The sequence below is a fragment of the Acanthopagrus latus genome, chromosome 16 (genome assembly GCF_904848185.1).
Source record: "Acanthopagrus latus isolate v.2019 chromosome 16, fAcaLat1.1, whole genome shotgun sequence".
Classification (NCBI taxonomy): Eukaryota; Metazoa; Chordata; class Actinopteri; order Spariformes; family Sparidae; genus Acanthopagrus; species Acanthopagrus latus.
In genome coordinates this window covers 10,932,146-10,959,981 of record NC_051054.1, presented here as the reverse complement: position 1 = coordinate 10,959,981, position 27,836 = coordinate 10,932,146, and the positions used below count along the sequence as shown (strand labels likewise).

At 41.5% G+C, this 27,836-nt stretch overlaps 3 protein-coding genes across 6 annotated transcripts in view; 2 read left to right on the top strand and 1 right to left on the bottom strand.

The window, feature by feature from the left end:
- Positions 1–11: 11 nt before the first annotated feature.
- Positions 12–4,291, top strand: LOC119004362 (tryptophan--tRNA ligase, cytoplasmic). 2 transcript variants are annotated; one of them, XM_037071183.1, is made up of 11 exons: positions 12–156; positions 480–607; positions 1,279–1,492; positions 1,575–1,683; positions 1,925–2,044; positions 2,130–2,312; positions 2,487–2,587; positions 2,934–3,046; positions 3,140–3,313; positions 3,396–3,536; positions 3,767–4,291. In XM_037071183.1, the coding sequence occupies exons 2-11, from the start codon at positions 494–496 to the stop codon at positions 3,923–3,925; spliced, it is 1,428 nt and encodes a 475-aa protein (XP_036927078.1). In that variant the 5' UTR covers positions 12–156; positions 480–493; the 3' UTR covers positions 3,926–4,291. The 2 variants fall into 2 exon arrangements, with proteins under 2 accessions (XP_036927078.1, XP_036927079.1); XM_037071184.1 differs by having other exon boundaries at positions 53–156; positions 484–607.
- Positions 4,292–5,807: 1,516 nt separating this feature from the next.
- LOC119004364 (mitochondrial basic amino acids transporter) lies at positions 5,808–13,123 on the top strand. 3 transcript variants are annotated; one of them, XM_037071189.1, is made up of 5 exons: positions 5,816–6,578; positions 8,507–8,550; positions 9,293–9,336; positions 9,584–9,667; positions 10,540–13,123. In XM_037071189.1, the coding sequence occupies exon 5, from the start codon at positions 10,540–10,542 to the stop codon at positions 11,326–11,328; it is 789 nt and encodes a 262-aa protein (XP_036927084.1). In that variant the 5' UTR covers positions 5,816–6,578; positions 8,507–8,550; positions 9,293–9,336; positions 9,584–9,667; the 3' UTR covers positions 11,329–13,123. The 3 variants fall into 3 exon arrangements, with proteins under 3 accessions (XP_036927083.1, XP_036927084.1, XP_036927086.1); XM_037071188.1 differs by lacking the exon at positions 9,293–9,336 and having other exon boundaries at positions 5,808–6,746; XM_037071191.1 differs by lacking the exons at positions 5,816–6,578; positions 8,507–8,550 and having other exon boundaries at positions 8,558–9,336.
- A 504-nt stretch (positions 13,124–13,627) lies between these two features.
- Positions 13,628–27,836, bottom strand: part of fancm (FA complementation group M) — a 37,816-nt gene continuing 23,607 nt past the window's right edge. Inside the window, exons 13-24 of the mRNA XM_037071179.1 lie at positions 27,615–27,782; positions 18,477–20,301; positions 18,265–18,353; positions 17,240–17,308; positions 16,968–17,081; positions 16,518–16,683; positions 16,277–16,383; positions 15,745–16,196; positions 15,573–15,666; positions 15,118–15,466; positions 14,365–14,659; positions 13,628–14,277 (exon numbers count right to left, since the gene is read on the bottom strand). Coding sequence (XP_036927074.1) covers positions 14,151–14,277; positions 14,365–14,659; positions 15,118–15,466; positions 15,573–15,666; positions 15,745–16,196; positions 16,277–16,383; positions 16,518–16,683; positions 16,968–17,081; positions 17,240–17,308; positions 18,265–18,353; positions 18,477–20,301; positions 27,615–27,782 — 3,855 coding nt within the window. The 3' untranslated portion in view covers positions 13,628–14,150. The remainder of the gene's footprint in view (positions 14,278–14,364; positions 14,660–15,117; positions 15,467–15,572; positions 15,667–15,744; positions 16,197–16,276; positions 16,384–16,517; positions 16,684–16,967; positions 17,082–17,239; positions 17,309–18,264; positions 18,354–18,476; positions 20,302–27,614; positions 27,783–27,836) is intronic.

The window sequence follows — 27,836 nt, the reverse complement described above, 5'->3', positions numbered from 1 at the left end:
AGTTGACAAGGTGGCACTTTTGCGCTGATTAATTCGTCGGGGAACCTATGAAGAAGCATGTTTGCGTGGGAACAATTTGAGCCGAACACTCCTCCCATACAGGCTGATGCAAGTTAAATGAGTGAGCTGTCAGCCGAGTGTGAAGACAACACTACGGTATGCCGGCCAGTCACTGTATTTATCATGAATTATATCAGCTACTCAATTATTCCATTCAATTTGATTTCGATAATGTATCATTTATGAAATACGGCAGCGTGAGCTAACTCCAGGGGCAGTATCAGACGATTAGCTAGCTCAATAGCTCTACCAAGTTAGCAGTGTTCACATATGGATGTCTTCTCAGCTTGTGTGTAAGGAGATACAGCCATACTAGAGCAGATGAAGCCTCAGTAATTCTGTTAACTTGATAATAGAAGATATCACAGTTATACATTGGGTTATTAATTCCGTTTAACTTATTTATTACAACTACCTAGCCAGTGTGAAGAAGATGACAGACTGTCAGGCAGACGGGGAAGGAGCGAAGAGTCCTATGGAGCTCTACGAGAAACTGACAGAGCAAGGAGACCAAGTCAGGGTCTTGAAAACAGCTAAAGCTGACAAAGTAAGTGTCTCTAAACTGCTATGTGAAAACAGTGTTTTGACTGCATTACAAATTATCGCCGTATCGAATATAAGCCAATATCTAATGTCTTGCATCCCTAATTGTGAGCAATGTTGAAAGTTTCATGGTCAGATTATAATTTGGGAGCCAAAAACAGAGGTTCCTGTGTAGTCATTTTGTTTCTCCAGATAATGAACTATGCAATACTACTATATTATGATGTAAAATTATATATACTGTGACATCAATACAGCCCACCCCTAGCCTGTAGCACTGAAAAGTGACGTTTTAAAAAAATGCAAACACAACATTTTATCTCTGAATTCAATAGAATACACTCTCAACAGTTTCTCTCAATAGGTGCTATTTCTCCAGCAGAAGAAGTTCTTTTAAAATTTACCAAGTTACCACTTAATTTGTCTTCAAATTTTTGATTATACCATTTGTTTATGTTTTGACAACTCAAATGAAATTCCATGTACCATACAATATATATGGGGGATGCATAAACCCCAGGAACCAAAATTATTAATCAGTGTCTATTTTGGGTGAACTGGCCTTTAGAATATAAAGAGAGAAGAGAATGGACTCTGCCGTACTACTTGATTCTGTTGGGATTCGGCTGCATTTACATCTGTGTGTTATCTGACAGCAGTATTTGGGTTCCTCAGGCTGAAATTGACGCTGCTGTGAAGTTGCTGCTGAAGTTGAAAGTGGACTACAAACAGATGACAGGTCAGGACTACAAGGCAGGCTGTCCGCCCTCAGAAAACTCTGTCGCCCCTGACAACGGGCCAGCAGCAGATGGCGCTGATGAAGACACTGTTGACCCGTGGAACGTTGCCACCACCAACGCCAAGGGAGTGGATTATGACAAACTCATAGGTACAATTCAAAAGAGCTCAAGTGTGGCCCTCACTTAAAGAGTGATGAAGCAACAGAATAATTTTGTCATGTCTGTCCTCAGTGCGGTTCGGCAGCAGTAAAATTGATCAAGAGCTGGTGGACAGAATAGAAAAAGTTGCAGGACAGACGCCTCATCGCTTTCTACGAAGGGGAATCTTCTTTTCACACAGGTCAGCAGTTCGGGAGCTGAAAATGTTTAAACAGTGTGATGTAGTCATGTTTTCCATTACCTAATTCCTGATTTCTGGTCAATGAATGTTCATCTGTAGTCAGTCACTAATCCTGAAACTTAAGGGAAGTTAGTCAGCAATAAAATATCCACTCTGAACCGTTAAGCTAGCCCTCATCTTGAGATTTTTGAGTATGCGAGAATGATGTTAAATAATTTCCTCTTATCGCTGTTTCTGGCAGAGATATGCATCAAGTACTGGATGCATATGAGAAGAACAAGTCCTTCTACCTTTACACTGGCAGAGGCCCGTCCTCAGAGGCCATGCACGTCGGTCACCTCATCCCCTTCATCTTCACCAAGTGAGTTCTTCCCTCTATAATGTTTTATTACCAAAGAGCTTACAGTTATTCCAACTCATTACTGACACATGCTTCCTTGTTGCAGATGGTTGCAGGATGTGTTTGACATCCCCCTGGTGATCCAGTTGACTGACGATGAGAAGTACCTGTGGAAGGATCTAACACTGGAAGATTGCCATCGCTTCGCTGTGGAAAATGCCAAGGACATCATTGCCTGTGGCTTTGATGTCAACAAGACTTTCATCTTCTCTGACCTCGACTACATGGGGTAAAGAATGACAAAATACAACCTTTATTTTCCTGTCTTGCAGACTATACTGCGGAGGCTTCCTTGGATGCATTAGAGGGGGAAAATAACCAAATAACCAATAGCCAATTTCCAGTAACCTGAGTCAGATGAAACTGTCTTATTTTCATTTGGTATTTAAATTGTTTTCTGCAGTTCATCCCCTGAGTTCTACAGGAATGTGGTAAAGATCCAGAAACATGTGACATATAACCAGGTCAAAGGCATCTTTGGATTTACAGACAGCGACTGCATTGGTAAGACTGAAAAAGCATGAAAAACATCCATTCTTTGACAAATCATTTAGTGTACGTGCAGTGCACTGGAAAGAAGAAACAGTTATTATACTTTTTTCCTGCTAAATCAGCTGAACGTACTGATTTGTTTATATGAAATTTTCTGATGTGCCAGACGTTTACTGTAATATTTTGTAGGGCTATCCGATCCGTTCTGGTACACATCAGACAAATGTTTTCCATATTTATCATCATATTGCACAGCCCTAATTCGTGTCTGTGGTTTATATTTTTCCTGATTCTGAAGTGTAATTGTGTGAATGCCTTGTTGGTCCTTTATGGTGTTTATTATTTGTTATCTAACCAGGAAAGATCAGCTTCCCAGCCATCCAGGCGGCGCCGTCCTTCAGTAATTCTTTCCCACAGATCTTTGGAAGCAGAAAGGACATACAGTGTCTCATCCCCTGTGCCATAGACCAGGTCTGGACATCTTTACAGTAACAAATAACAAAACTACACATTACTGTCATATTTTACAATGACGTGTTTGTATCTGGGATTTTGCTCATCCAGGACCCATACTTCAGGATGACCCGTGACGTAGCGCCAAGGATCGGCTATCCCAAACCAGCCCTGCTGCACTCCACCTTCTTCCCAGCCCTGCAGGGGGCGCAGACCAAGATGAGTGCCAGCGATGCCAACTCCTCTATCTTCCTCACAGACACACCAAAGCAAATCAAAAACAAGGTGGGGCTAAAGCTAGTTATCACATTCAGTAGTCTATGATTTCTGCCCGACTAGTCTGACCTATAATTATTATTACTCACAGGTCAACAAACATGCATTTTCTGGAGGAAAAGACACAGTGGAAGAGCATAGGAAATATGGTGGGAACCCGGACGTAGACGTCTCCTTCATGTACTTGACCTTCTTCCTTGAAGATGATGAACAGCTGGAGAAGATCAAACAGGTGAGAGTGTAGAGATCAGAGGAAAAAATATGTATCATCCAAACTCTATTTCATTTGTTAATCACATTCTTTACTCTGTTCTCTTTTTTTTACTCTTTGACTTTCATACTGCTCTCTGTATCTTTCCTTCCTTGAACTCCTTTATCTTGTTAACATTCTTCTCTGCTGCCTCATCGTCCTTTTCAACTTCCCTCCCTTCCACTCCCACTCATTCAATCTCCTCTCTGCAGGACTACGCAAGTGGAGCTCTGCTAACAGGAGAACTTAAGAAGATGTTGATTGAAACTCTGCAGCCAATGATTGCCCAGCATCAAGAGCGACGCAAACAAGTCACAGACGAGACCGTCAAGCAGTTCATGACACCCAGGCCTTTAAATTTTAAATTATAGCCTGCTTGAGCAACTGAGATATCAACATTCATCATGTCACTAAGCAAAATGCAGGAAAAATTCATTCATTCATCTTCTTCCATTGAAGATTATTGTAATGTGTACTGGGAAGACGGACAGTTTCTCATTCAGGTCTGGCAACAAAACTTAACTGTAAATTAGTGGACCGACGATGTGCATTTCTGTGTAAAACTCAGCATGGGATTGCCCACGCCTTCATGCTAACTGTCATGCTACATGTAAGCTTCATGCTGCACCAAATGTACACATTTGTCTTCATCACGTGATTGTGTTTGCAGCGCCGACCTGCTCCTCTCCCTGAAATCAGCTCAGGATGAATGACGATTAAAGTGGAGTACAAATGTATACTGTTGCAAAAATATCTGTTTAGTGACCTACAACAACACAGCTGCACGACCACTTTGAAAACTGTTGACTAAGAAGTCTTATATTTGAAAAACTTAAATGTCAGTTGGTAGTTATCAGATACATTTGTGTTGTATATGGTGTTAAAAGACAGGCATGATCTGATACTATGAACAAAGAGGCTATTAGTGTCTTACTCAAGGTAACTAAAGCAAGTGTATTGTTAACAGCAGAAGGGACTTTAATTTATCAGAACCCCGGACTGAAGCAGAAGCAGATTTGTCAGGTTAATTGTTGCAGAGGGATGTGTGCTAGTTGTCAGGACATGGACAAATTTTGAGACATATAGGGACAGTGGACAAGATTTTTCATTGATTGCCACAAACATAAAATCTGTCATGGCAGTACTAATAAGCCATTCATTTTTATTATCTTATTATTATTAATAAGTCATCCAGTTAAAACATGGATATTTCATATTATTACAAGAATTTAAAAGTATATTCTTTTAACAAGGAAAGTCGAATCGCTAGATTAAAAAGACCATGAGAGATATAAAAATTCATAGAGCAGATGTCACTATGCCCTCATCCATACCTTATCATTTATACAGGGTGCATATGACATCTTATCATATGAGGTCAGAATCTTCTGGAGCTTAGATATTTCTCCCACAACGACAATAAAGGCTATCACATTGCATGAAACATCATGTTGTAACAATAAGTTATCTTGTTTTAACGTGAAACATTGCACACTATAACATGTTAATTTATTGTTGGAACATGAAACATTTGATGAAGAGTATTGCTTTTCATGTTACATCAACACAGAAATGAGTTACCTCTTAACAAGAAATGTATCTTGTGTTAACAACATATTCACATTATAATGCAAAATTGTTGTATCATAATGTGAAAAACCTTTCGTGATATACAATACATTTCATGTTATGTTGTGCTATGCATTGCAATACATTGAACTGCAATTTGTTGTATTGCACCACACTGCACAGGTGTGTGATATTGTGTCATGAACTTGGGAAAACAATTCATGGCTTCCTGATCACACTCTCTAAATAGTCTACCCTAGTTGAACACACATGGTGATGTTCAGTGTTGGGGGCCACCTGTACTAATACTATGTCAGTAATATATTACTACAAATATGTCATGTAACACGCTACAATCTGTGTTACCGACCAAAGTGAAGTGTTTACTTTTGTTTTCTTAAGAATCCATCCACACCAACATGACCATAGTGATGATGGTGAAGCCTAATCCTCCGAGTGCACTTTAAATGACATCCCTGAATCACACAAAGGCACAGAAAAAGACACGTTTGCTCTGTCATGTCATTGTAGACTACATTATACTAGCTATAGGTCTGCTGTGTTTCACATGACTGAGCCCACAATTGAAGATATTTGTTCCTATCTCATGATGTACAGTGGTGGGCAAGTCACTTTCAAAATGCAATGAATTACATATTACAATAGTACTGCGTTGATTAATATATTTGTAATTACAATACTTTTTAGTTACTTTTTTTTTTTTCTCTAAACCTCTATAAGGCAATAAACTAGCCTAGATCTTTTTTTGTTTAAGATAAAGAATGGCCTTGGACACACACAGGGATGAGCAGGCAGACAGAGGATCACAATCCGATATATTCTGGGATGGGAATACACATTTTAAATTGTAGGCTTGTAGTAAAAAGTAATAGATTACTTTTTCAAAAAATGAGGGGAAACTAGTATGTAATCTATAGCACTTTTGAAAAGTAGTGCTGCTGATGTGATCCACCGTGATAACAGTGTTGACTCTGACGCAGCAGTGACGGGCTGAGTTACAAACTCCTCCGGTCTTCGGTTTCATTGAGCTCCCGGCAGCCAATGAGCGTGAGGGGCGGACAGTGAGCGGTAGGGGAGTTGTCCGCCTCTGTCAGATCCCATTGGGTCCGTCTTGACAAAAAAGAGGGGGCAAGCACGCTTCTTCTCCTCCTCCACGTTGAACAGCCCCCCCTTTTCTCAACTTTTCTATTCACACGGCCCAGAAATAGAAAAGGGTTTGGCAGAAAGAGCGCATCTGGTTGTGAGTGGGGTGAGGACACATCAGCAAGAAGAAGAAGAAAAAAAAAAAAAGTCTGTGAAGAGTTTTCAGTCAGGTTTCCGAGTCGGTGGAAATCGTGAACTTCCGCTTGCTCAGCATCTGCAGCGTCTCGAAGCTAAAGAGGATACCGCAGAGATAAAGCTAACCCTGCTCGGCTGCACACCAAGCCGGCGCTGGTAAATATTACAAAGTTTAGACCAGAGTCCATTTTACAACGAAGTAGCCAAGCCAACTCTAGGGTTTTGAACTAACCAGTCGGCCAGCAAGGTAGCTTTGACAATTACTTCTTAAACGTCACATTCTTGAGGGAATGGCATTGGACTTCGCTGCGGGCTGTATTGGAGGTGAGTTCCACTAGTCAGCTACCGTTGACTTTAAGAACCACGTTAGCTGGGTTAACAGGTTTGAGCTAACGGTTAGCATTAGCATTAGCCGTTTACTTTTTTTCTTTTCTTCTTTTTTTTGGCCTCCAGCGTCATGCAACGCGTGGACAGCTCCAGGTGTAAAAAAAAAAAAAAAATGTTTGTGGTTTGTCCAACCAGCCGCCACGTATTAGAAGCAGTGTAAACAAACAAAAAATGGCACATGTATTCCTAAAATTAGCATTTTTTTTCCTTTCTTTTTGCATGAATAGAAGTGGAAGTACCGGATGTAACGCTGAGTTGGCCAAGTTTCATTCCATACATGTTGCTCACACACAGGGAGTGGTGTTGATGTCCTGTGTTGTCATTCATGATACAGCTATTTGTGTGAATTACACCTCCTCACTTCCAGCTAACATCCAAATATTGCATGCGAGTTATATCTTTTGCAGCGTCATGGCATCCCCACAAGTTTCAAGATGCAACTTTATCTGGTTTCTGTCCTGATCATTATTGATCTCTCCATTCTGCATTGTGAAATAACCCTCATCATTCCTTGTAAGGGAGTTAACATGCATCAAGCGAGTTGACGCCTGTCTCATTTGAATGTATGTCCCTCAAAGTCTGTGTTTTCCCCCTCACTGGAAACCTTTGGGAATCATGTCAGCTGTTTTGTCTTTGCACAAGGCCAGGTCTTCCCAAACAAGGGCCCCCAGATAGTTTCAATAAAGAGCGACACAGGCCCTGGTGTGATCAACGTTTTGTTGTATTTACTATAAACTGAGAGATAGAGGACACATTTCATTTTGACTAAGCAGATCCATGTCTCTAGACCCCAGTTCTTCTCATTCAACTGGTATGTCTCTAGATACCAGGTGCACAAATGTAGTCTGGGTTGTGCTAATCGTAGTCACAGACACCTGTAAACCCTCTCTGGATTCACTCCAACACTGCCATGGACTGTTTTTATTCATTCAGTGATTCATACGTGTCAAATCCAGGTTATGCTGTTGTGAAATTGGTAAACCATAAGCTTGAGATAAGCATTTGCAATATGCTTGTGTGAACATCCATCCAGCAGTGTCACAACGCCGTTGAAGAGTGAATGATTTATCGAAAAGCTTTCTGTTTTCCACCATTTATATTCAGCATTAGTGCATCAGTAATAATAATAAATAACACATTTGTCAGGTAAATCATCACAGAATAAGTATGTGTGCATTGGTTGTCAGGTCATGGGCAAGGCTGTAGAAGTGTAGGGTTGGTGGACAGGACTGAACATAAAATCTGTCTGTCACATCTGTCATTTTACAGTGAAGTTTCAGTGTGTGACGATCATTCAGTACCTCTTGGCTAATAGGTCCCAGTTTGACGTGGTCAGAGGTTACTGTTGTATAATGATTTTTAGGCCCATTGGCATAAGTCAAGGACAGGCCACTGTTACACTTTCGTCACTGGGTTCAGTGCAGTGACCAGCTGATTACTTTTCCCAGATCTTGGGGGGATGGCCTGTTTGCTGTTTCAAGATGAGCCACCTGATCAGGAGTCACTTTGTTTCCCAAAATCAGACCACGTTTGAAGTGCGTCATTGCCACTGACCAATAATATGGTCATGTTGTAATCACACCATTTAGCTTATGGTGTGCATCGCTGTAGCGCTTCCAACAGGCAGACAATACAATGATAGATAAGTCAAGAATGTTTTCTAATGTGAATTTCAAATCCCATCTGTTGTCTCTCAGGTGCTGCTGGTGTTTTGGTGGGACATCCATTTGACACTGTGAAGGTGGGTGTCTATTCCATCCTTGTCACTATTTATTCATATTGGGCAATGACATGATCCAGTTCTCTGGTGTGAGGATGTTGTAAGTCAAACCACACTGTAGGCAGTCTGACTGTGAATCCAAGTAACTTAAAGTTAAACTGTCATCCCTAAATGGGAATGACATAATTGAGCAGCAGGAATGATTACAGTTTGTCAGGCTATTAACTTGGTAGATCAGGATTTCTGTTACACTTGTATTTTTTGTTATTTTCGAGCAAAACATCTGTACATACGGCTTAAAAAATCTCCCCCTAATTCTCAGTGTTTGTCGGCAATCCCAGTTAGACTAACTGCAAAGTCATAGAAAGTGTCATAGGCTCTGCATTTAGTGAACTAGTATATAGGGCTGCAACTACCGATTATTTTCATTATCAATTAATCTGTTTTCTCCATTGATCCATAAGTTGTTTGTTCTATAAAATGTTGATCAGTATTTCCTAAAGCCAAAAAAGACATCCTCAAATGTCTTGTTTTGTCCGCAGCCTAAATATATCAAATCTATTCTATCGTAGAGGACTTAAGAAACAAAAGAATATTCTCATTTGAGCAGCTAAAATCAGATAATTTGGATATTTCTTTGACATACTGAGATGGTGAATGGTTTGGTTGTAGCTCTTTTGTACCTTGCTTTCATGTCATGTCTCCCTGAGCTGGTGTTTGCGGGGGGGCTGTCTTTAACAGCAGAAGTGTCACTGTGTTTTAGATGAGAGAGAGAAATAAACAACCTCTCCATGGAAATGTGACCTAGTAAGTATGGTCAAGGTCTTTTTATCCCTCTCACCCAATGTCTTGTCTTGAGCTGTAGAAATATAAAACCCAGAAGACATTTTGTTTTTTGTACAACCTCTTTTTTTCCTCCTTATGTTTCACCCTATGAACATTCTTTTGTACCCTGAAAAGATTTTAAAGTACTGTTGCCTGCTTGTTTCCCTTTAAACCTGCATTACATTATGTGGTCTGTTGTTGACTCTAACATGAGGGCTGTCATCCACAGGTGAGGCTTCAAGTTCAAAATGTCGACAAACCTCTGTACCGCGGGACACTTCACTGCTTCCAGTCAATCATTCGGCAGGAGTCGGTAAGCTTCTGTTGGTTCTGCCTTTTAATGTTTTAACACTTTTTATAGCCAATTTTTCTTAGACTGCGTTAATGGCTGTCGAGTAATGTGTGTGGCCTTCACCACGTGCTGCTCAATGTGCCAGCGAGGAGAGTGGTCACTGCGCTCATCAAAGTGTACAGTTACAGTCCCATCTCTATAAACACAGGCATGAACCAGCATGTTCCTAACATGGGGTGTTAGAGGTGAAAGTGGGGAGGGGGTGCATCTGTTATTTAGGGTCAGCGAGGACCTTAGTCCTGCACGGGCTAAATAAAGCTTTGGATGTCGTGCCATTTCAGCTGCTCCGTCTCAGTGAGTCTTTCATAGCTGTAGAAGAGTATTTGACTGTATATGTTTTTGTTTTTTCAGCATTCCACCAGTGTGTCCGTGATAGTGTCAAGGTTTTAAAGCTTGACATGTCAAGTTTAAACTTCTGTGTTTCATTGTTTTGTTTATAACTTTTGTATCTAACTTTCTTTGAGTTGTTGCTGTTTTTGAAGCTGAAAAAAATAATTAAATCTTTTTCAAGATTATCACATGAAAATGAACTATATTAGAATTTAAAAAAAAAAATGATTTGACTTTATTGTAGCACCAATTTGTGTGCATTAATTACTATTTTGTGAGCACACATTGATTGATTGCTGATGGGTGTAAATCCTCAAGGCAAGGGTACCGAGGGGACGAGGGAGTCATTTAATGATTCAAGGGCACAACTGATCATTTCTAGGACTTAACACTAATTCATGACCAAATGATCAAATGATCACCTACTGAGCTAAGCTGAGCTGAGATTATGATACAATACAATGCTGTTCCTTCAGTAATTTCAGTAATCTTTGTGTTGACAGATGCTCGGTCTCTACAAAGGCATTGGCTCTCCGATGTTGGGCCTGACCTTCATCAATGCCATAGTTTTTGGTGTCCAGGGTAATGCCATGCGCAAACTTGGTAGGGACACGCCTCTGAACCAGTTCCTGGCTGGAGCCTCTGCTGGAGCCATCCAGTGTGTCATTTGCTGCCCAATGGAACTGGCCAAGACAAGAATGCAGCTGCAAGGAACCGGAGAGAAGAAGTCTAAGAGGAAGGTGTATAAGAACTCTGTGGACTGTCTGGTGAGAATCTACAACAAGGAGGGAATCCGAGGTATCAACCGCGGCATGGTAACCACCCTGGTGCGCGAGACGCCTGGTTTTGGTGTGTACTTTCTCACTTACGACACATTGACACGCTCCCTTGGCTGTGAGCCAGAAGACCCGTACATGATCCCTAAGCTGCTGTTTGCTGGTGGAATGTCTGGCATTGCTTCCTGGATCTCCACCTATCCTGTGGATGTGATCAAATCGCGTCTCCAGGCGGATGGGGTTGGTGGCGTCAACCAGTACAGTGGCATTATGGACTGTGTCAGACAGAGCGTAAAGAAGGAGGGGTGGAGGGTGTTCACGCGTGGGCTCACGTCCACTCTGCTCCGTGCATTTCCAGTGAATGCTACCACATTTGCCACTGTGACTCTATTTTTAATGTATATGCGTGATGGAGAAGAGTGTAGCATCCAGAACTCGGAGCCACAGCCTGTGCAGCTGCAGCCGCTGCAGCCACAGGCGCAGTCGACCAGCATGCAAGCTGTTGTGCAGCAGTGAGCTACACCTACATCTATAATGCTTCATGCTGGTCTTTAATCTGGTGTTCATAATGAGAAAGGTGAAGTGATCCTTCAGTGACCACATGTAGTATTTAAATAATATATATTTTAAGATGAAAGCTGCACTTGTACATAGGGTCCGTTTTTAAAAAGGTTTTGTACAAATATCTTTTTAGTTTTAACTACTTGAGGAAGCTTTACGGTTACAAGAGTTACTGTAACATACTGTACAGTGACAGTTACAAATATTATTAGCATTTATGGTCAAAAACACAGGTCACAGTGAAACATGTTTGGAATTTGTGTTTGCGACCAGTCCCCACTGCTCGACGTGTCTAGAGAATATAGTGACAGTTACCAAACAAAGTCCTAAATGTTTGGAATACTTTAGAACAGTAATGCATTTATGCTGCTCTTATTTGCGAAGATTCATCAGTGAACTGAATGCGGTTAACCAATCCATACTTTCTCCATGGTGTCCAGGCCAATACAAAGAAGGCCTTGTATGTGTAAATGTATGTGTACATGCTTCTTCTGCGTGTAGGTTTATGTACATGTTATTGTATTCTTATTCAGCAGTTACAATTGTGTATGCAGTTTAACTATTTTACAATGCTGTCTGAGGTTTTAATTATGTGTGAGTTTGTAATTCATTTCTTTGTCTACTTAAATAATCTGCTTTGGATTCTGAAGTTTACAATCTAATATTACAGGCTTCAGTCCATTGTTGTATGACACAAAAACGGTTTAGATACAAAAATCATCACATCTTATTTCTTTAAAATGTTTAATTGCAGGTCCTAAAACCAAATCTGATTCAGTTTTGAATCTTAGTTTTGGTCACTGTATAGTTTCAAAAGAAGGCACCTTAAACTATGATATTAAGTATATGTGTGGTCCAAAAGATTTTTAAAATCAGATTTTATATTTTGTATTTCCGACTAATACAAAATTTTTACAGAGTCGAGCAAAGCTGATGGTTTTATAAAAGTCAAAACACCCTAAAACAACAGATTTCGGTGAAGTTAGAGCAAGATAGATAGAGCAAATGTGTTTTGTCAGTGGTTCTGTTGTCTTCAATCCTCTAAAGCTGACCTCTTTTTAAGCCTTTGGACAAACAGAATCTGGTTAGCACCCACTCTGTTTCCCTCTCAACATTAACCACTGACAGTCAGTATGAGACGACACAGTTTCACTCTGACTTCTGCACTTTACCCAGTTAACGGCTGATCAAGTTAACATGGCTCACATTTTGCAGGTTTAAAGGGAAACTATAACTTGAACTGCACCAAAAAAACTGCAGGTGAAACCTGTATCAAACAAGCTTGACCTATCGCTTTCCGTCAAATATAAACGGCACACATCTTCACATCCACACCTGCAGTCCTGAACGGATGCTGCTGTTACTTTTCTTATCACTGAGTGGCCGATTGGGACTGCACAGTCCAAAGTGCAGTCTGATGCAGCTTTGGTGTTGCCCAAAGACAAAATGATGTAAATACTGTGAATTTGGTGGCTTTTGATTTCATGTCATCCTTTTATAGTTGTATGAAATCTCCCCAAGCTTTAGATGAACCTTAATGACAGTGCTGAATTTTCCTGTTTCAAGACTTATGTTCTCTATTTTGTATTTGTCTAACTGTACCAGTGGGTGATATATATCTTAGTCAAAGGGCTGCTTCAACTGTTGGTTTATGTTCCATTCTTGTTTGTGTATATATTGCACCAAAGTAGCATGCACACTGTGTACTTCTTTGAGAGAATTGTAAAATAAATGCCACATTTCTTTCTCATGTTTTCTGAAAGACAGTTCTTACTACAGCTGTTCACACAATATGGATACTAGATATTTAAAGATGTGTGATATTTATGATTTTTACCACTTTAATATGTCAGACCCCATCACAACCCAAAGAGGGTAAATGGAGGATGAAAAGATTCATCTTAAAAAGGTGCAATATGTCACTTTTTAGCCACATTTTTGGTCTAGTCCTTTTATCCTGTGTTTCTTACACCACCCTCACTCAAAATATAAAACTGTTTTGCTTGAATGTTTACGAACACAACTTTAAAGCCCACTGAAAACTGATTTTAGCATTCCTTCTATCAAGGCTCCTAACTCTGTTAATAGGGCTGTAAAGAAAATTGTATAGTGCACCTTTAAAGTTTGTCAAGAAAGATCAAAGACTGACCTCTAGTGGTTATATATGGGTACCACAGCTTTTTTCTTACATTGTGGAGCCTGACAGACTATTTCAAATCTTCCTAAGGCGACTTAAATTCTTGACACAGTGATGTACAAAAATAAAGCATTGTTTATTAAAGAAATCTGACACCATATTTATCACTTTCAGAGTAGTTCTTTAAACAAATGTGTTCATTATTTTTCGACAAAAACAATAAGTTATTCAAGTGTCCATCAAATATTGAGATCACCATCTGACAGGATTAGTGTCGGCACAGAGGTCTTAAAGAAAACCCTTCTCATCCAAATAATAAAAAAAGATAACGTCATTAAACAAATAATATGCTTTATATCAAGAAACCTCTTGTTTTATAGAACATTGAATTCGCTGAAGAGAGTTCCCCTTCAACTAGAAGGGTGCACCAATGTCCTCGGGTTCTTCTCTCATGGAGAGATCCAATAGAGCGGTTACTTTAACAGTCCCTGGTGAGACTGATAAACAGTCATATGGCAAAAAGGGCAGGAGAAGTACAGACACATCAGTCAGAAAGAGTAGGTAGTGCAAAAATATGGGAAAACAGGAAAACAAAGCATAAAAGTAGAAATAGATACCAGATTGTGGTTTCTCCACTGTGCTAGCTGTTTTTTGCTACTTTTGAAGTGTTCATAAGGAAGGAGTCACAGGAGTAGCGCAGGAAGCGGTAGATCTCCTCAGCTCTGGATCGACTCATACTGCCTCTCTTCTGTACATCTTCAATGGAGCTGCAGGAGCAAAACAGTGTGAAAGGAGAGTACACTTCTATACTGTTCTTGTTTTTATTTCACAATGCCCACACACACTTCCTTTACCTGTTTATGAGTTGAGCAATTGACCTGAAGTTGTGGCTCATGCTGAGGGCGTGGACGTAGTTGACTGAGGGCAGACTCAAGTACAACTGCAGCGCCTGCAGCCTGTGCTGCCCTTTGACCTCCAGCGGTACAGTGATGCCCTGACCTTTACGCTGCTCCAGCCGCGCCAGATCTGCCAGCAAGCCGGCGCTGTCTTCAGGGCCATTGCTCCACAGCAAGCGCACTCCGGTCCGCACAAGTGCTGTCAGGGTGCCGTGGTAGTAACGCGTGCGCTGGAAGGGACGTGACGCCTCACCTGTGACAGGGAGATTGGAAACATATGTCATCTGTCATAGCTGATCAAATTGTTGTGTAAACTACAAAGTTTCTGATTATTTTCTTGATCAATCAATTAATTGGTAGGCTTATAATATACAAGAAAATAGTCAACTTTAACATTCTATGAAGACTATGACAATGTTCACATTCGAGAGGTTGTATTTTCGGATCATGAAGCCAGTGTAGGTGCTTAGTAAATACTGTGAAAGTATCAAAATGCTCAGTGAACAGAGAGATTCACATGGTCTGTTTTCAGAAACTGTGCCTTTAAATTGGTTGTCAGGACTTCCGTAGGGTTGTGATGTCACAACTACACAGTCACAGCGCTCAGCATGGCCGCGGTTGCAAAAACCTTTCACCAAAAACTTCTACTGTTTATTTGTGTAACTCAAAGCTTATTTGGAGTCTGGGTTAAAATTCAGTCATCAGACTGACCTGGCTTGGTCCGGTCCTTCTCCACGATCAGACAAACGCGCTCAAACAACCGCTGCAAGCTGTTCACTCTCTCAGCCAACCGCTTCCGGTTCTGCACAGAGGCCAAATCCGACTGGCTGTGCCTCTCCACTGCCGTGCGGTTGCTGACGATGAAGTAGCTGCCATCGAGCGAGCAGATGTGGACGGTGGCTGCGTGGCGCTGACGCAGGCTGGTCATCAGCTCCACCCCGCTGCTGATGCAGCGACTGTCGACCAGGATGCTAACAGCTGCGGACGTTGCAGGTGACTCACTGACTGACAAATCCTGCACAGTGGACTTCTGAAGCACTGAGGAGGTGGCGGAGAAAGCCTGGACAAAGCAAAACAACACCTCAATATAGTTTTAGTGATCACGTATCTTACTTTAACACAAACCGTAGGGCACTATCGGCAGGTGTCATCATGTTTGCCCGTACCTGGGGTGGTTTCTTGGATAATAACGGCAACTCTGGCTTTTCGAAGTCTAGTTCATCCGAGAGCAGATGCTGATTTTCAAACCTCTGTCGATGCCTGCAGGAGAAAGAAAATAATGCTGCAGTGGTCGGTGAAAGTTTGTGCTTGTGAGCTACCGCATGAGAACTTCTTTACCTCTCGTTTTGCTTGTCCTCAGTCACTGTGCATCTCTGCGCCTTGCTCAGCAGCGAGACCTTGGATGCTATGGTTGAAGATGCGGAGGAGGGGTTCTGCTGCTCCTTTGGCCACAAGGGGGCAGCAACAGTACTTTCTGCGATGAGACTTCTCTTCTTACTTACTTCCTCCGTCTCCTCCTCGCTGGAATCGTTAATGCGAATGACACGGGAGCGCTTGGCTTTCACTCCTGCTCTCTGCTCCGGCGGAGCCTCAGCTGCACTCTTAGCTCCGGCCCTCGCTTTGTGCAGGAAAACACGCCGTCTGGTGGCATACTGCCTCTTCCCGTCCACATACGAGTCCTCGGGCATGAGCTCAATGTCTTCGGCCTCTTCCTCGCTGCTCTCCAGCTCCTCCACCTCACTGCCCACCACAAAACTATCCTCTGCATATGTTTCATCCATCTCGGGCACCTGGGACAAAAGTCAATAATTAGACTTACTAGTTTTTGAACTTGCGTGAAGAAAAGATGAGAATAAAATAAACAGTGTACCTGAGAAAATATGTCCATATTGTGTTGATTTCTGTAGGACATTTTAAACTTTCCCTGGACTGCAGGGCTTCTCACAGACTTCAGGTAAATACCGTGCATCTCTGACTCTGACAGAGAACAGACAGGAAGTGTAAATGTTACAGCACAATTTATTCGGCTCAAAACACTTTAAGTCAAATCAATTACATTTGAAATAATTTACTGGAAGCACAATAAAAAATCTTGGGAAATCATGTTGTACCGTTCAGTCCCTGTGAACAGTGTGTGGTGTCGACAACAAATCCGTCAAGAGAGTGATTCTGCTCGTCTCCATCCTCTTCATCGGATGACACGTCGCCCCCATCGTCTTCTTCTGACAGCTCCGCTTCTTCATCCAGGAACTGACGCCCCGCTCGGCATATGGCATGCTGAGAAAGGAACGGTGGAAAATATCAAGGTTGACAGGTAATGACGGCGTCCGCACAACTGACAGATATTTACAGGCTTGACATTTTTGGGCAAAAGTTAAACTGATCGGAAATGTTTCATAGATTGTGTTTTGAAAGAGACAAACTGCAGCAGCTAGGGGTTTGACACATCATCACTGCCTACGCAGGTGTCACTCATTGCATGCAGTAATCCGAACATGACAACCCAGGATTCAGATTCAGACCACAGTTTCTCTGCAGAGCCACCTGTTTCCTTTACAAACCTTAACTCTGCCATGTTGGACTCGCTTCTTCTCGGCTGCCGTGTTTCTGCGTGTGAACACTGACTCATTCTGGAAATCATCATCAGAGACAGCTTCGCCCTCCATTTCATCCGACTGGAGATCGACAAGGGGGATAAATCAGTCGAAAACTACACTGTTAATGGACTGTGATGCTGCATCTTATCAAGCCATTACAAAAAGATTGAGGGCAGTAAAAGTATTCAAATGAAATTGGCTGTGCTGAACAGATTGAACCATGTGGAAAATCTCACAGTATTAAGTGCAGCAAGACGTTTCCTGTTCACGACCAGCGGGGAGTCCACGTCGCTGCAGATCTTTGACTGGCAGAGAAAACACGCATTATGTTTCACACACACACACGCAATCAGCATCTGTACTCACTATGTGTGTGATTTTGACATAAGCTGTTGTAACATGTTTTGCTAACACTTTCTCAGGAGCTATAACTGCTTCCTAACCGCTCGCAAGCCGGTTGCCATGACAACTGTGGTTGCCTTGGATGGAAATGATGGGCGGAGGCAGCCCAGAGAGCCGTCTGATAACTGATTCCTAAGTCCTGGCTGTTGTTTTTGCACCGAGATTAGGTGCGTTTGTAACATCTATCCAAATATTTAATAGGCCGTCATTTTACATACATCTCATTAAAGGGTAACTCCAGCAAGTTTACACATTAAAGTGCGTCTACTGGTCTTGGGGAGTATTGTGTCATCAGTGAAAAAGTAGGATGAAGTCTTTTGTGACTCCGGAGGATGCTGCATGTGACCTGATACATTTGCTTCCAGCGATGTCACTCAGTTGCATTGTGGGTAATATAAGCACTACCACTACTCAGGTAGGCCTTTGAGGAGTTATGCACTCTACTGAGTGCCATTCTAGTTTTTTATCCTGTATTTACTCTTCTGCTTCTGTGCACAACTCGTAACAGATTGAACATAGGATTTGTATACATTGATGGTTCGAATATACTGTAAATACACCTTTTTTGGCCATGCTACTGTGCTGACCATCCTGTACCATTCACAGTCATCTATACTGTTTACCTCTTACTTATTTGTTAGGTTGTTGTTGTCCGTGTCCCTGGCTGTATGTCTTTTTATGTGCAAGTACAATTAGAGCAATGTTAACTGGAGTCCAATTCCAGTGATTCCGATTGCGAAAAATGCTACTGTTGTCCACAGTGAATTTTCTGACATTTCACAGATTAAAAAAAAAAAAAATCAACATATCAATAAAACAATTAAATCAATCAGCCCGAATATCACCAGGCTTTGCTCACCATTTCTGGGGATGACAGCGGGTTGACCTTGTTCTGAAGTCTTCTTTTATGAACCACAACTTCATCCTCACTGTCACTGATGCACTCCTCTAAGAGAGATGACACAAACAGAAAATAAATAAATAAATAAATAAATAAACGCTAAATAAAGCATGGCACAACAAAATAAGAAATTCTACTTATGAATCACATATCTTGAAAGCTAAGCAAACCTGGATGAGGCGGTGACTCGGCCAAACAAACAGATGCCTGACGGGAGCCGTTTTCCGCACCTGCCTCAGGGATAGGACCCTCTAGTCGTCTCCGCTCTAGCCTGGACAGTAAAGACGGTGTCCGAGGCTCGCCGTCGCCAGGAATGAGCGTTCGTCTAAGTCCTAGGGATGTGATCGGAGATGGGAGCGCACCGCCTTTAGACATTAAAGGCTGAAGAGCTTCTCTCTGCCTGCGGGCCGATCGCATTTGTGGCGTAGATAGCGCTGACTCACTGGACTCGAGAGGAAATCTCGGTCTGTGGGAGCTGTTATAGGGAGTGGAAGAGTCGGATGCGGCCTGCTTTCTAGGCTGTGGGGAGGTCGACGTACATGGGGCAGGAACATCCTCGTCCTCGTCAGATTCCTCCAGTGAATATCCGAGGTCAAAGTTGACGGAGAAGAAGTCATGGGACGTGTTGAATGAGTCAAGGTTTTGTTTCCTTGTGGGAGTTCTTCTTGAACTATCCGTTTCCTGTTTGTTTGTTGTTTCTGCGCATGCATTGTGTTTGGTCCCTGTAGTGCTTTGGGCGTTTGTGTCCTGAGGTGTCAGATTTCTTTGCTTTGCATGTGCAAAATCATGTGTGTTTAATGTATGTGTGCTTTCAGCTGTTGGGCTGTGCTTGTGCAAAGTGTTAGATGTTTCTTTTGTGCTATCAGAAAAGTCTCCAGCAATAGGGGAGGTCCTTGGTGTGACCCCAGGAGTTGAGATTTCTGGGATGGTCATCTGCAGGAATGCTTCGTCATCCTCGAACAGATCCATGCTGTCGTCCATGTGATGGTCCATGTTGTCTTTTACACCGCCATCTTTCAAGTCTGGCTTTTCTTCATTCCTCAGATCATCCCAACGATGCCCTTTTTCCTCTGCAATGCTCTCATTCTCACTTTTTATTTCCTCTTCATCTGTCTCTTTGTTCTGATCTCTTATGTTATGATTATCCTTCGCTTCATCTCCTGAGAAAACCTCATCCCAAGTCGGACTGTCTGCCGCTACGTCATCGCTCTGCTGCTCCTCTGGACAAGGCATATCTTGATAGATTTCACTGCCTTCTTCACCCATTGGGAGCTCATTGGAGTCCACCCTCACTGGGGATGGACTGATTATCATTTCTTCATTGTCATCATCTTCATCATCCACACCCAGGGTAAAGCTAACCAGGAATGGCTGATGAGGAGGAGTAGGAGGGAGTGACTGAACAGCCATGTCGGCCTCTAAATCTTCAATGTGTGGCAGCGGAGATCGGGACAGGAGCTCCACCACATTGGCCAGGATGGCCTTCAGACTTTCATCTCTTCCTGGGCAGGGTTGAGCACAGGAGGGAGGAGGTGATGAATCCCATTTAGGAAGGTAGAACATGGCCCGAAGTTCGACATCTTCATCTTCATCTCGATCAGTTTTTGTAATCCCATAAAAATTTACAGGCTCGTCATCTCTGTGCTCTGATTTACTGACATCCTCATTAATAAAGACACAGTTGTCATCCATGTCAGCTTCTGGGCAGTCATTGATTGAGGGACAAGGACAGATCGCCTCAGGTCCCGGGTGATCTGTGACTTCATCATTAGACGCCTCGGTATAATGTGGAACAGGAAGTCTCAGGAAGAACGGCGTCTCTGCTTCTTCGTCGATGTATCCCGGATCAGACAACACCGGGCGAGACGGTTTGGGTTTGCTGCTGGTGTTTTCAGAGCAATTCTTGGCGCTCTTCTGTTTTTTCTGTCCCCTCTTCACGTGGCCATCGGCTTTGTGGAGGTAAGGGAGAAGCTCCTGCTCATAACGGCATTCACCCTAAACACAAGAACACATGCACAGAGGAGTTGCATAAGAAAACTTCCCCTCTGCCGGAAGGAGCTGTAATCAGCCTCTTGCCAACACATGTAACACCATGGGCAGCAAATTCACCAATCAAACAGCTTCAGTCAGTTCATGTAACATACTGTAATCTAATCAAGTGTCCTGTGAGGAGATCTCACATTGCTGCCAAGAATGGAACACATTACAAAAGTCTATTGTTAGACATCGTTTTTTGTTTGATAACACTTTGAGTGTCCAAAAAACTCTAAATGTAGTCTTTATGTGTCACAGAGAATGACTATTTTTGCAGTACTATAGTAAAGAATATTAAGATCATAATTTATGTACAGCAACTTCCTTATTTCCATTCAAAACGCAGTGATGAGGAGGTCATTTAATGTCCCAGCAGCTGTAGAATAGGGCCATGTAAAATAAGGCATCAATAAGAGCTTCATAATGACTTTTGGTACTAATAAGCATGCTCCACGTGGCATGATTATGTAGACAAACACAATATACAAAATACAAAATAATAAAAACCCAACAGATGTGATTTCTGAACAACATGGCAATGATGTGAACTTGGTGGCTTGCTGTTCAAAACGTCAAACGCTCGACTGTATATCATCAAAAGAGGCGCGGCAGTTGTAGAAGCTGCTTGTGACCAAGAGGTTTTACCATCACTTAAATGGGAAAAGATCATAAAGAGCACAAATGCTAGGTGGTCTTAACATACTTATCAAATGTCATGCTGTATTAAAACATTGAGGAAGACAGGCAGACGTTGTTCCGAAAAATAATAATTTCAAAAGGTCCAACACTAAAATAGATAAATCTGCCCAAAATTAAAACATCAACCTGTCCCTCCATCTGTTCCTCTGTTCTTACGAAAGCACACAGACACCGTAATCATCCGGCACCTGTCATCCGTGCGAACCATTTGATGTGGAAGTGATTCATCTAGAGTGGTATCCTGCCTGGGCCGACGGGGTGCCATCAAACCTGTGACCAGCAGGGTGAGGATGCTCAGTGAACAGAAGAGAAAGAAGCCCTGATATAGAGAGGAAAAGACTGGGGTTTTCCTAGAAAGAGGGCAATAAAAAACAGATGCGAAGAGAACTTATGTCACCGTATCAAATAAAGCCTGATACTTAATAGAGTGGGAGATCTGAGTGGTGACAAATGTCCCCTGGCGTTGTTAAAAATGGGCAACAGTGCATAAAAGACCTTCTTACGATGAGGAAACTTGTCATAGCTCACATGAACAAGTGACTGTTTCCACTGTTATAAAACAATCTTCATACGTGCGACTTTCGACATGCCCCACAGGCCTTTTGGTCCAGAAATATTTGGTAAGAGCCTGCTGTACACTGTACGGTGTCTGTCTTGATTATCTAACTCCATATTCAGCAAAAAAAAACTAAAAACTAAAAACTAAAAAAGCACAACACTGTCACCTCAAGCATTTTCACTGGAAGTACAATTTTACTTATCTTGTTATTATTTAGCAAAGAAGGAAACACTTGGTTTGTTTTTTTAGGGTTCACACACAAAACCCAGGTTTATTACTATGTCTCATGTTCTGCTGCATCTAAAATTGAGTTGGGGTGAGCTAGAAACATGAAACTTGAAAGCCCAATATCTGCAAATGAAATGCAAATGCTTCCCAAGAAAAATGAGCAATGTTCAACGCTCAGTGTTCTCTACAAAATGTCTCTTGGACCATAATTATACCAAAATAACAGTCTGCCATATTGGATTTGTTTTTTTACAAAACTTAAAAGCTTTTGAAAGCTAGACCCCTTCCACACCAGACCAAAGGCGTTGAACACACAACCACAACTTAATGTGCACTGGGATAATAAAAGCCACCATGATTTCGAGTGTGCAATTACTAAAATGATTGCATGACGGCATACAGCCCAGCGATGACGATGGTTTCACTCCTCCTTTAAACAGGATTAAAGTAGCGAAGGTGACTTTGAGCTGCTTTGCTGCTGCAGTAATACGTGAATACAGTGAGTGTAATATAGTTTAATTGCAGGAACAGTTCCCGCTCTCGTTACGTGGCGTGACCTGAATGAACGAAACCAATTGGACTCCTGATCAGCAGGTTTCTTACTCTGAGACCGGATGCCAGTGTGAAGGACGGGGCGTCATCAGACATTTTTATTGTTCACTTGTTCTAACATGCCGATCGCATCTCATGGGGATGCTATTCGTGGTCCTGACAAGTTGTGTTTGCCAGCCTGCTTATGCAACAGCTTTTGAAATCTTCGGCATGGATACACAACAAGTTCAGTCATTGCTGCGTTTTACGATTCCCTCTGCATTGGAGACAAAAGTATCTGTTTACTACTAAAGACATACTACATGTCAGCTAACCTCTTAAAACGTCTTATTTTCTACTTAGATATCTCAAGTGGCGACAGGTTTATCATCTGCAACAACTCCTGCTCGCTGCAGTGTTTACTGTAAAAACTGCAAAACACCAGAACAATTATTTCCTCACACTGGATTAGTAACACCCGGAGGTAAACACAGCTTGGAGGCTTCGACGTCAACAGCGTTCCCATGAGAGTTGTAATTATCTCGTCAACAGCATTTTCAATGAGGGTGGAATACTACAGAAAGGCAAGGCTTCCCCGCTGAAAAAAAGTCATCTATTTATACATTAAACATATTAAAATACAAAACAAATATTGCCAGTGATGTTTCCCTGTCTAAAAAATGCATCAATGGGAGATGACAGGAGTTGATTTTAATGTTGCTGATTTATGTTCCAACCAAATCTGATGGAAAATAAAACCATGTAACATTTTAGCATCATACTACTGTGAATAGTTGTTTAGGTACTTAAAACATGCCTTTATTAATCCTTTGAGCTCCTTTAAAATCTGCATTTCTAATGTATCATGTAAGCTATGGGCTCATTCACATGTAAAAATCAAGAAATATTTTTTTTCTCAGTGGATCATGGTTAAAGTTGTCGACCTGTTATTGAAGTAAACAGGTTCTTAACGCCAAAACAATACAAGAATAGGTTAGCTTTTGTTTTTAATCTAGTGAAAGCTTGTGCGAGATGACAGTTGGCAGTGGCTGTTTCCACAAGTGTAAACATTTAAATGAATAATTTCAGTTTAATAATTCGAGGCTCCTGGTATTGTGCATACATGCTTTTTGTCGAAATAATTATCAGAAAGAGTTTTTCTACATTCTCCATTTTTCACAAATTCTAAGAGCTTCTGTACCCCTCAGCGGAGTCCAATTTGCACAGAGACTGGGGGACACAGCATGTCCTTTAAACATCACGATCCTGATGGAACATGGAACAGAAACCTTTGTGTGTTCAAGGATTTAGTCGCATTGGACTGAGGGAACACGTCATCGCATTCCTCCCTTGAAGATACATTTTAGTATCTTATCACTCGCTAGTTTTACCACCCTTTCCTTACACACTCAGACTCAATGCCCACAGGATTAACCTTAACCCCTGGTGGCACAATTAATTAATGATCAGATTAAGACTGCAGATCTAAAGATGTAGCAGACTGAAATAAACTTGATGACGAAGACGGAGAGAGAGAGAGAGAGAGAGAGAGAGCGCAGAGGAGGCTGGAAAAAGGTCAGAGGGTTTTTTGTTGTTTCAGACTGCACGATGAAGGAAGCAGCAAAGTGGAAACTCCTCTCCGTTGATTATCTCACCGCGCTACAATAACGATAAGATTTGATGCGTATGAACACACACAAAGAAAGCAGCGCCCGCGTTGAATCAGCCTGCGTGACTTTGTTTCCAAACATTCTACGGCTCAAATTACTAGAAACTGGTCGAATGAAGCAACACCGGCTGCCTTAATTCAATGCTACCCTGCAAAATAGGCCAAGGCAATTATTCAAAATTGATCAGAGTCACAGCATGCCCTTGATAAAAATAAAATGTGTCAGGATGCAGATCCTCCATCCTTCGAATCATATCCTCTAAGAGAACATGCTTGCTTGGTCCAGACCCCAGCAAAAATCACATGTTCATATTGCATATCTATTTTTTTTATATATATACATCCCTAGATCCTACCGAGTTGCCATGTACTTAAAGCTAGAGCCCGACCATTACATCAGTTAGCCGATATTATCAGCCTATACTGGCCTATCACGTATGTTATTGGCGTACATGTCGCCCGATACAGACCAAAACAAAAAGTCTTGTTTTATGAAATGATCACGCTGAAAAAGATACTTGGGATCATTTTAAATTATTAAAAAAAATGTCCTGTGTCCATAACATATCTTTGTTTGACAAACACACTTGAACGATGGTTACAAGAAGCCTATAAAATGTTGTCACTTCAGTTCTCTTCAAACCTAGACTATTTGTCATCATTTATCTTTTTTGTTTTTGTATCTGTTTTGTGGATCTCCCGCTCCCGTCCTCAGCCCAATACACCCAATGTAGGTCACCATGGCCCGACCTACTTCCTGGCTTTATGTAACACTTCAGAGAAACGTTACATAATCACAGACGAGCACTCTGCCTGCCCTGTGTCCCCTCATCACAAAGAGAAAGACGCGGCACAGTGAAAAGCACAGCATGGTTTTGAACTCACCCAGACAGAAAATTGCTTCAAATAAGACTAATGGCTTCTGTGGTGCGAGGTTGTTAAAGTGGCATATGTGCTGGTAAGTGCACGCACAAACACATGCGCAAACTGTGGATGTCTACTTCAGGATGAATGGGAGTATTGTTCAGGATGGTGGATCTGTCAGTCATCTCAAACATCCGAAACAGGTTTTAGAGTTTCATTAGAAAGTGAAACAACAATTCTTTTTGGCATACGATGATCCAGGTTTGGTCCCAGGAATTTTCTAAACTATTTTTAAGTCCATCTCAATCATGAGAGAGCACTCACTTGAATGAATGAAAAAAGATGGACTGACCCCAATGATTATTTATGCATAAATTGATGCACATCCAGATTAAAAATCTTTTTTACATTTACAACAATTAAAAACAAAACAGATTAAGAGGGTGTGCAGCTTCAGCACTCATTACACTAACTCAAGCACTGTAGTTTTTACATTTCCTACTACTGTAAACTTCAACTTTACAACATTTCAGATGCCCATATTAGACACTATACGTATTTGACAGCTGCCGTTTCAGGTTAGTAGCTTCCATAAAATAAGGGATATCTGTTTTTAAAGTGTGCTCTATTACATAATAAACTACCCACCAGAATATGCAGTAATAATACATTTACATTATGAAAGAGGTCATTCTGCTGCATAGTACTGATACTTTACAAGGTGCAATATGTAATTATTTCAGTTGAAAACATTCAAAATGTTTTATTACAAACATACTGTGAATAACAATAACATCAAGTTCTAACTTCAATGTATTGTGTTGCAAAGATACGCAGGAAAATTAACTGTAAATCAAACACACAGCTATTAGCGATTACTCCTATCTATAAAATAACTAATAAGTGCACAGCGTACACAACACCCGCAGTATTAAAGCGGCAACAGTTAACCAATTAGTTGTCATCTATTAAATTAATTGCTAAATTAATTAAGACACATTCTGTGAATGCAGCTTCTTACATGTGAATGTTTTCTGAATTCTTTACTCCACCACCACAGTAACATATCGTTTGGTTGTGGACAAAACAATAACAATAGGTGCTGGAAGGACAACCTAGAGGTCGCTTTTCATGTCTTAGCTGTCACAGTAGCATCCAAGACAGCACGTCTGCAGCTTTTTTTCTAAAGTCAGGGGCATTTTTCACCATTTTGTGACATTTTAAATACCGTAAAACAATCAATTAATCGTGCAAATAATAGACAATGGAAAAAAACAGATATAAAATATTGTCTCTGCCATAAAACAGGAAGTGTCCCTGCACTGCTTGAGGTTTAAGTTTGAGCCCTTTGTGTTTTACACGGCACTAAATTTAGCTTTTGGGAAAAAAAAATGTAATCAGCTGGTTTTTTTCTCATTTGTCTGAACAAATTTTGGAAAATAAGTTATCCTTTGTTCACTGGGGCCTTCATGACCTGAATTCACCCCTGGAGGCGTGTGAGACATTAGCTGCCATCTAGTCCAGTGATCCGGTTTTGTTTTTACAGGTGGGATAAGTCTCTCCTTCCCAAGTATGGTCAAGACTAACTGCAGGGGGGAGAAAAAAAGTAATAAGAACCCCTTGCACTTGTTAGTTCAGCCAGTAGTCAGTTTTGCCATAATCTCTGACCCAATTTCAAGGATTTGGACAAAGTCGGGGGTGTTATCGATGGCACAATCTTGTGAAAGAGCAGATGGTGAGAGCAGGAGGCCTGGAACACTCCTCTGACAGATATCTGGAGGTGAAAAGGTGTGGAATGTGGTGGTGGGGGGATTGGCAGAGCGTAAACACGGTTAAAAGGATTCTTGTGGCTAAATTACGTGTCTGATGTTGCTTATCAAACAGGCACCATGGTAACTCATCAACACAGCGTAGTTAGTAAAATATATTTCCCTGCTGGAGTCGTTTCATAGATTCAGCATGATAACAACTGCTGTGTGACCAGTGCTAGTGGATCTGACGACCCTTGCTGATATAATTGATCTATTCAAGCTACCAGAAAAAAAACAACAGATTGGCATCAATGGGTAGCTAAGACTGCAGACCATGCTGGTGTGAGGTTAGAAAAAAGTGATGAGATATGAGCTTTGAAGCTGTGAACATCCAGCCTTGATCTACTTACAACATTATGAATGAGAGGAAAAAGTTCTAGTTCGCCTGTCCATAGAAGTATTTTGCCACACGTCACAAAAATTACATCCTGATCTATAATAGCATTACGTTACTCAGTGTTACGTGTTTCATCACGTCAGTGATTTCGAAAGGGCTATTTTTATCGTTTCCTTTTTAAAATGTTTTTTAGGTGAAATCTAATTTGAGAGGAGCGGCAGCCTGGAAACATCCTGTTGAAGATAAATGAATTAAGAAAAACAAACTTAAACCACAACTACACCACAGAGCCTGTTCATCATGCCAGGAATTTGCCTTCCAGGTCAAAACGATGAATGTAGAAACTCACAACCGCGGCTTCACATGCAACTCAGCTGACTCCCTTCAGCCTGGGTGAGTTTATAAAATTTGCTCTTCTCTTGCGTAAACACTTTTTATGAAACGCAGCAACATTTATGTAAGACTTTTGGGGTTAGTTGCCTTTGTGACACAGCGTAGGGCTACACTTGCCTCATTCTTGATTCTCACAGAGTCAAGACACAGCTGTTCGATCGTACATTAACCCGATGTTCTCACCTCATTTTCCTCTCTCATGCCGTCTATGAGCTCCATCACTTTAATGAAGTGGTGGCAGCGGAGGGAATGATCCACAACATGGGTGGGAAGCGCTTTGTGCTGCCAGTGTCTCCATTCCCACAAAGACAGCTCTCTGGAAACTGGTGTCTGGTGTTTGGAAACTTCCTCCTTCAGGACATGAAATGACACCATAGAAAAGTTATGTTTCTTATAACATACAGT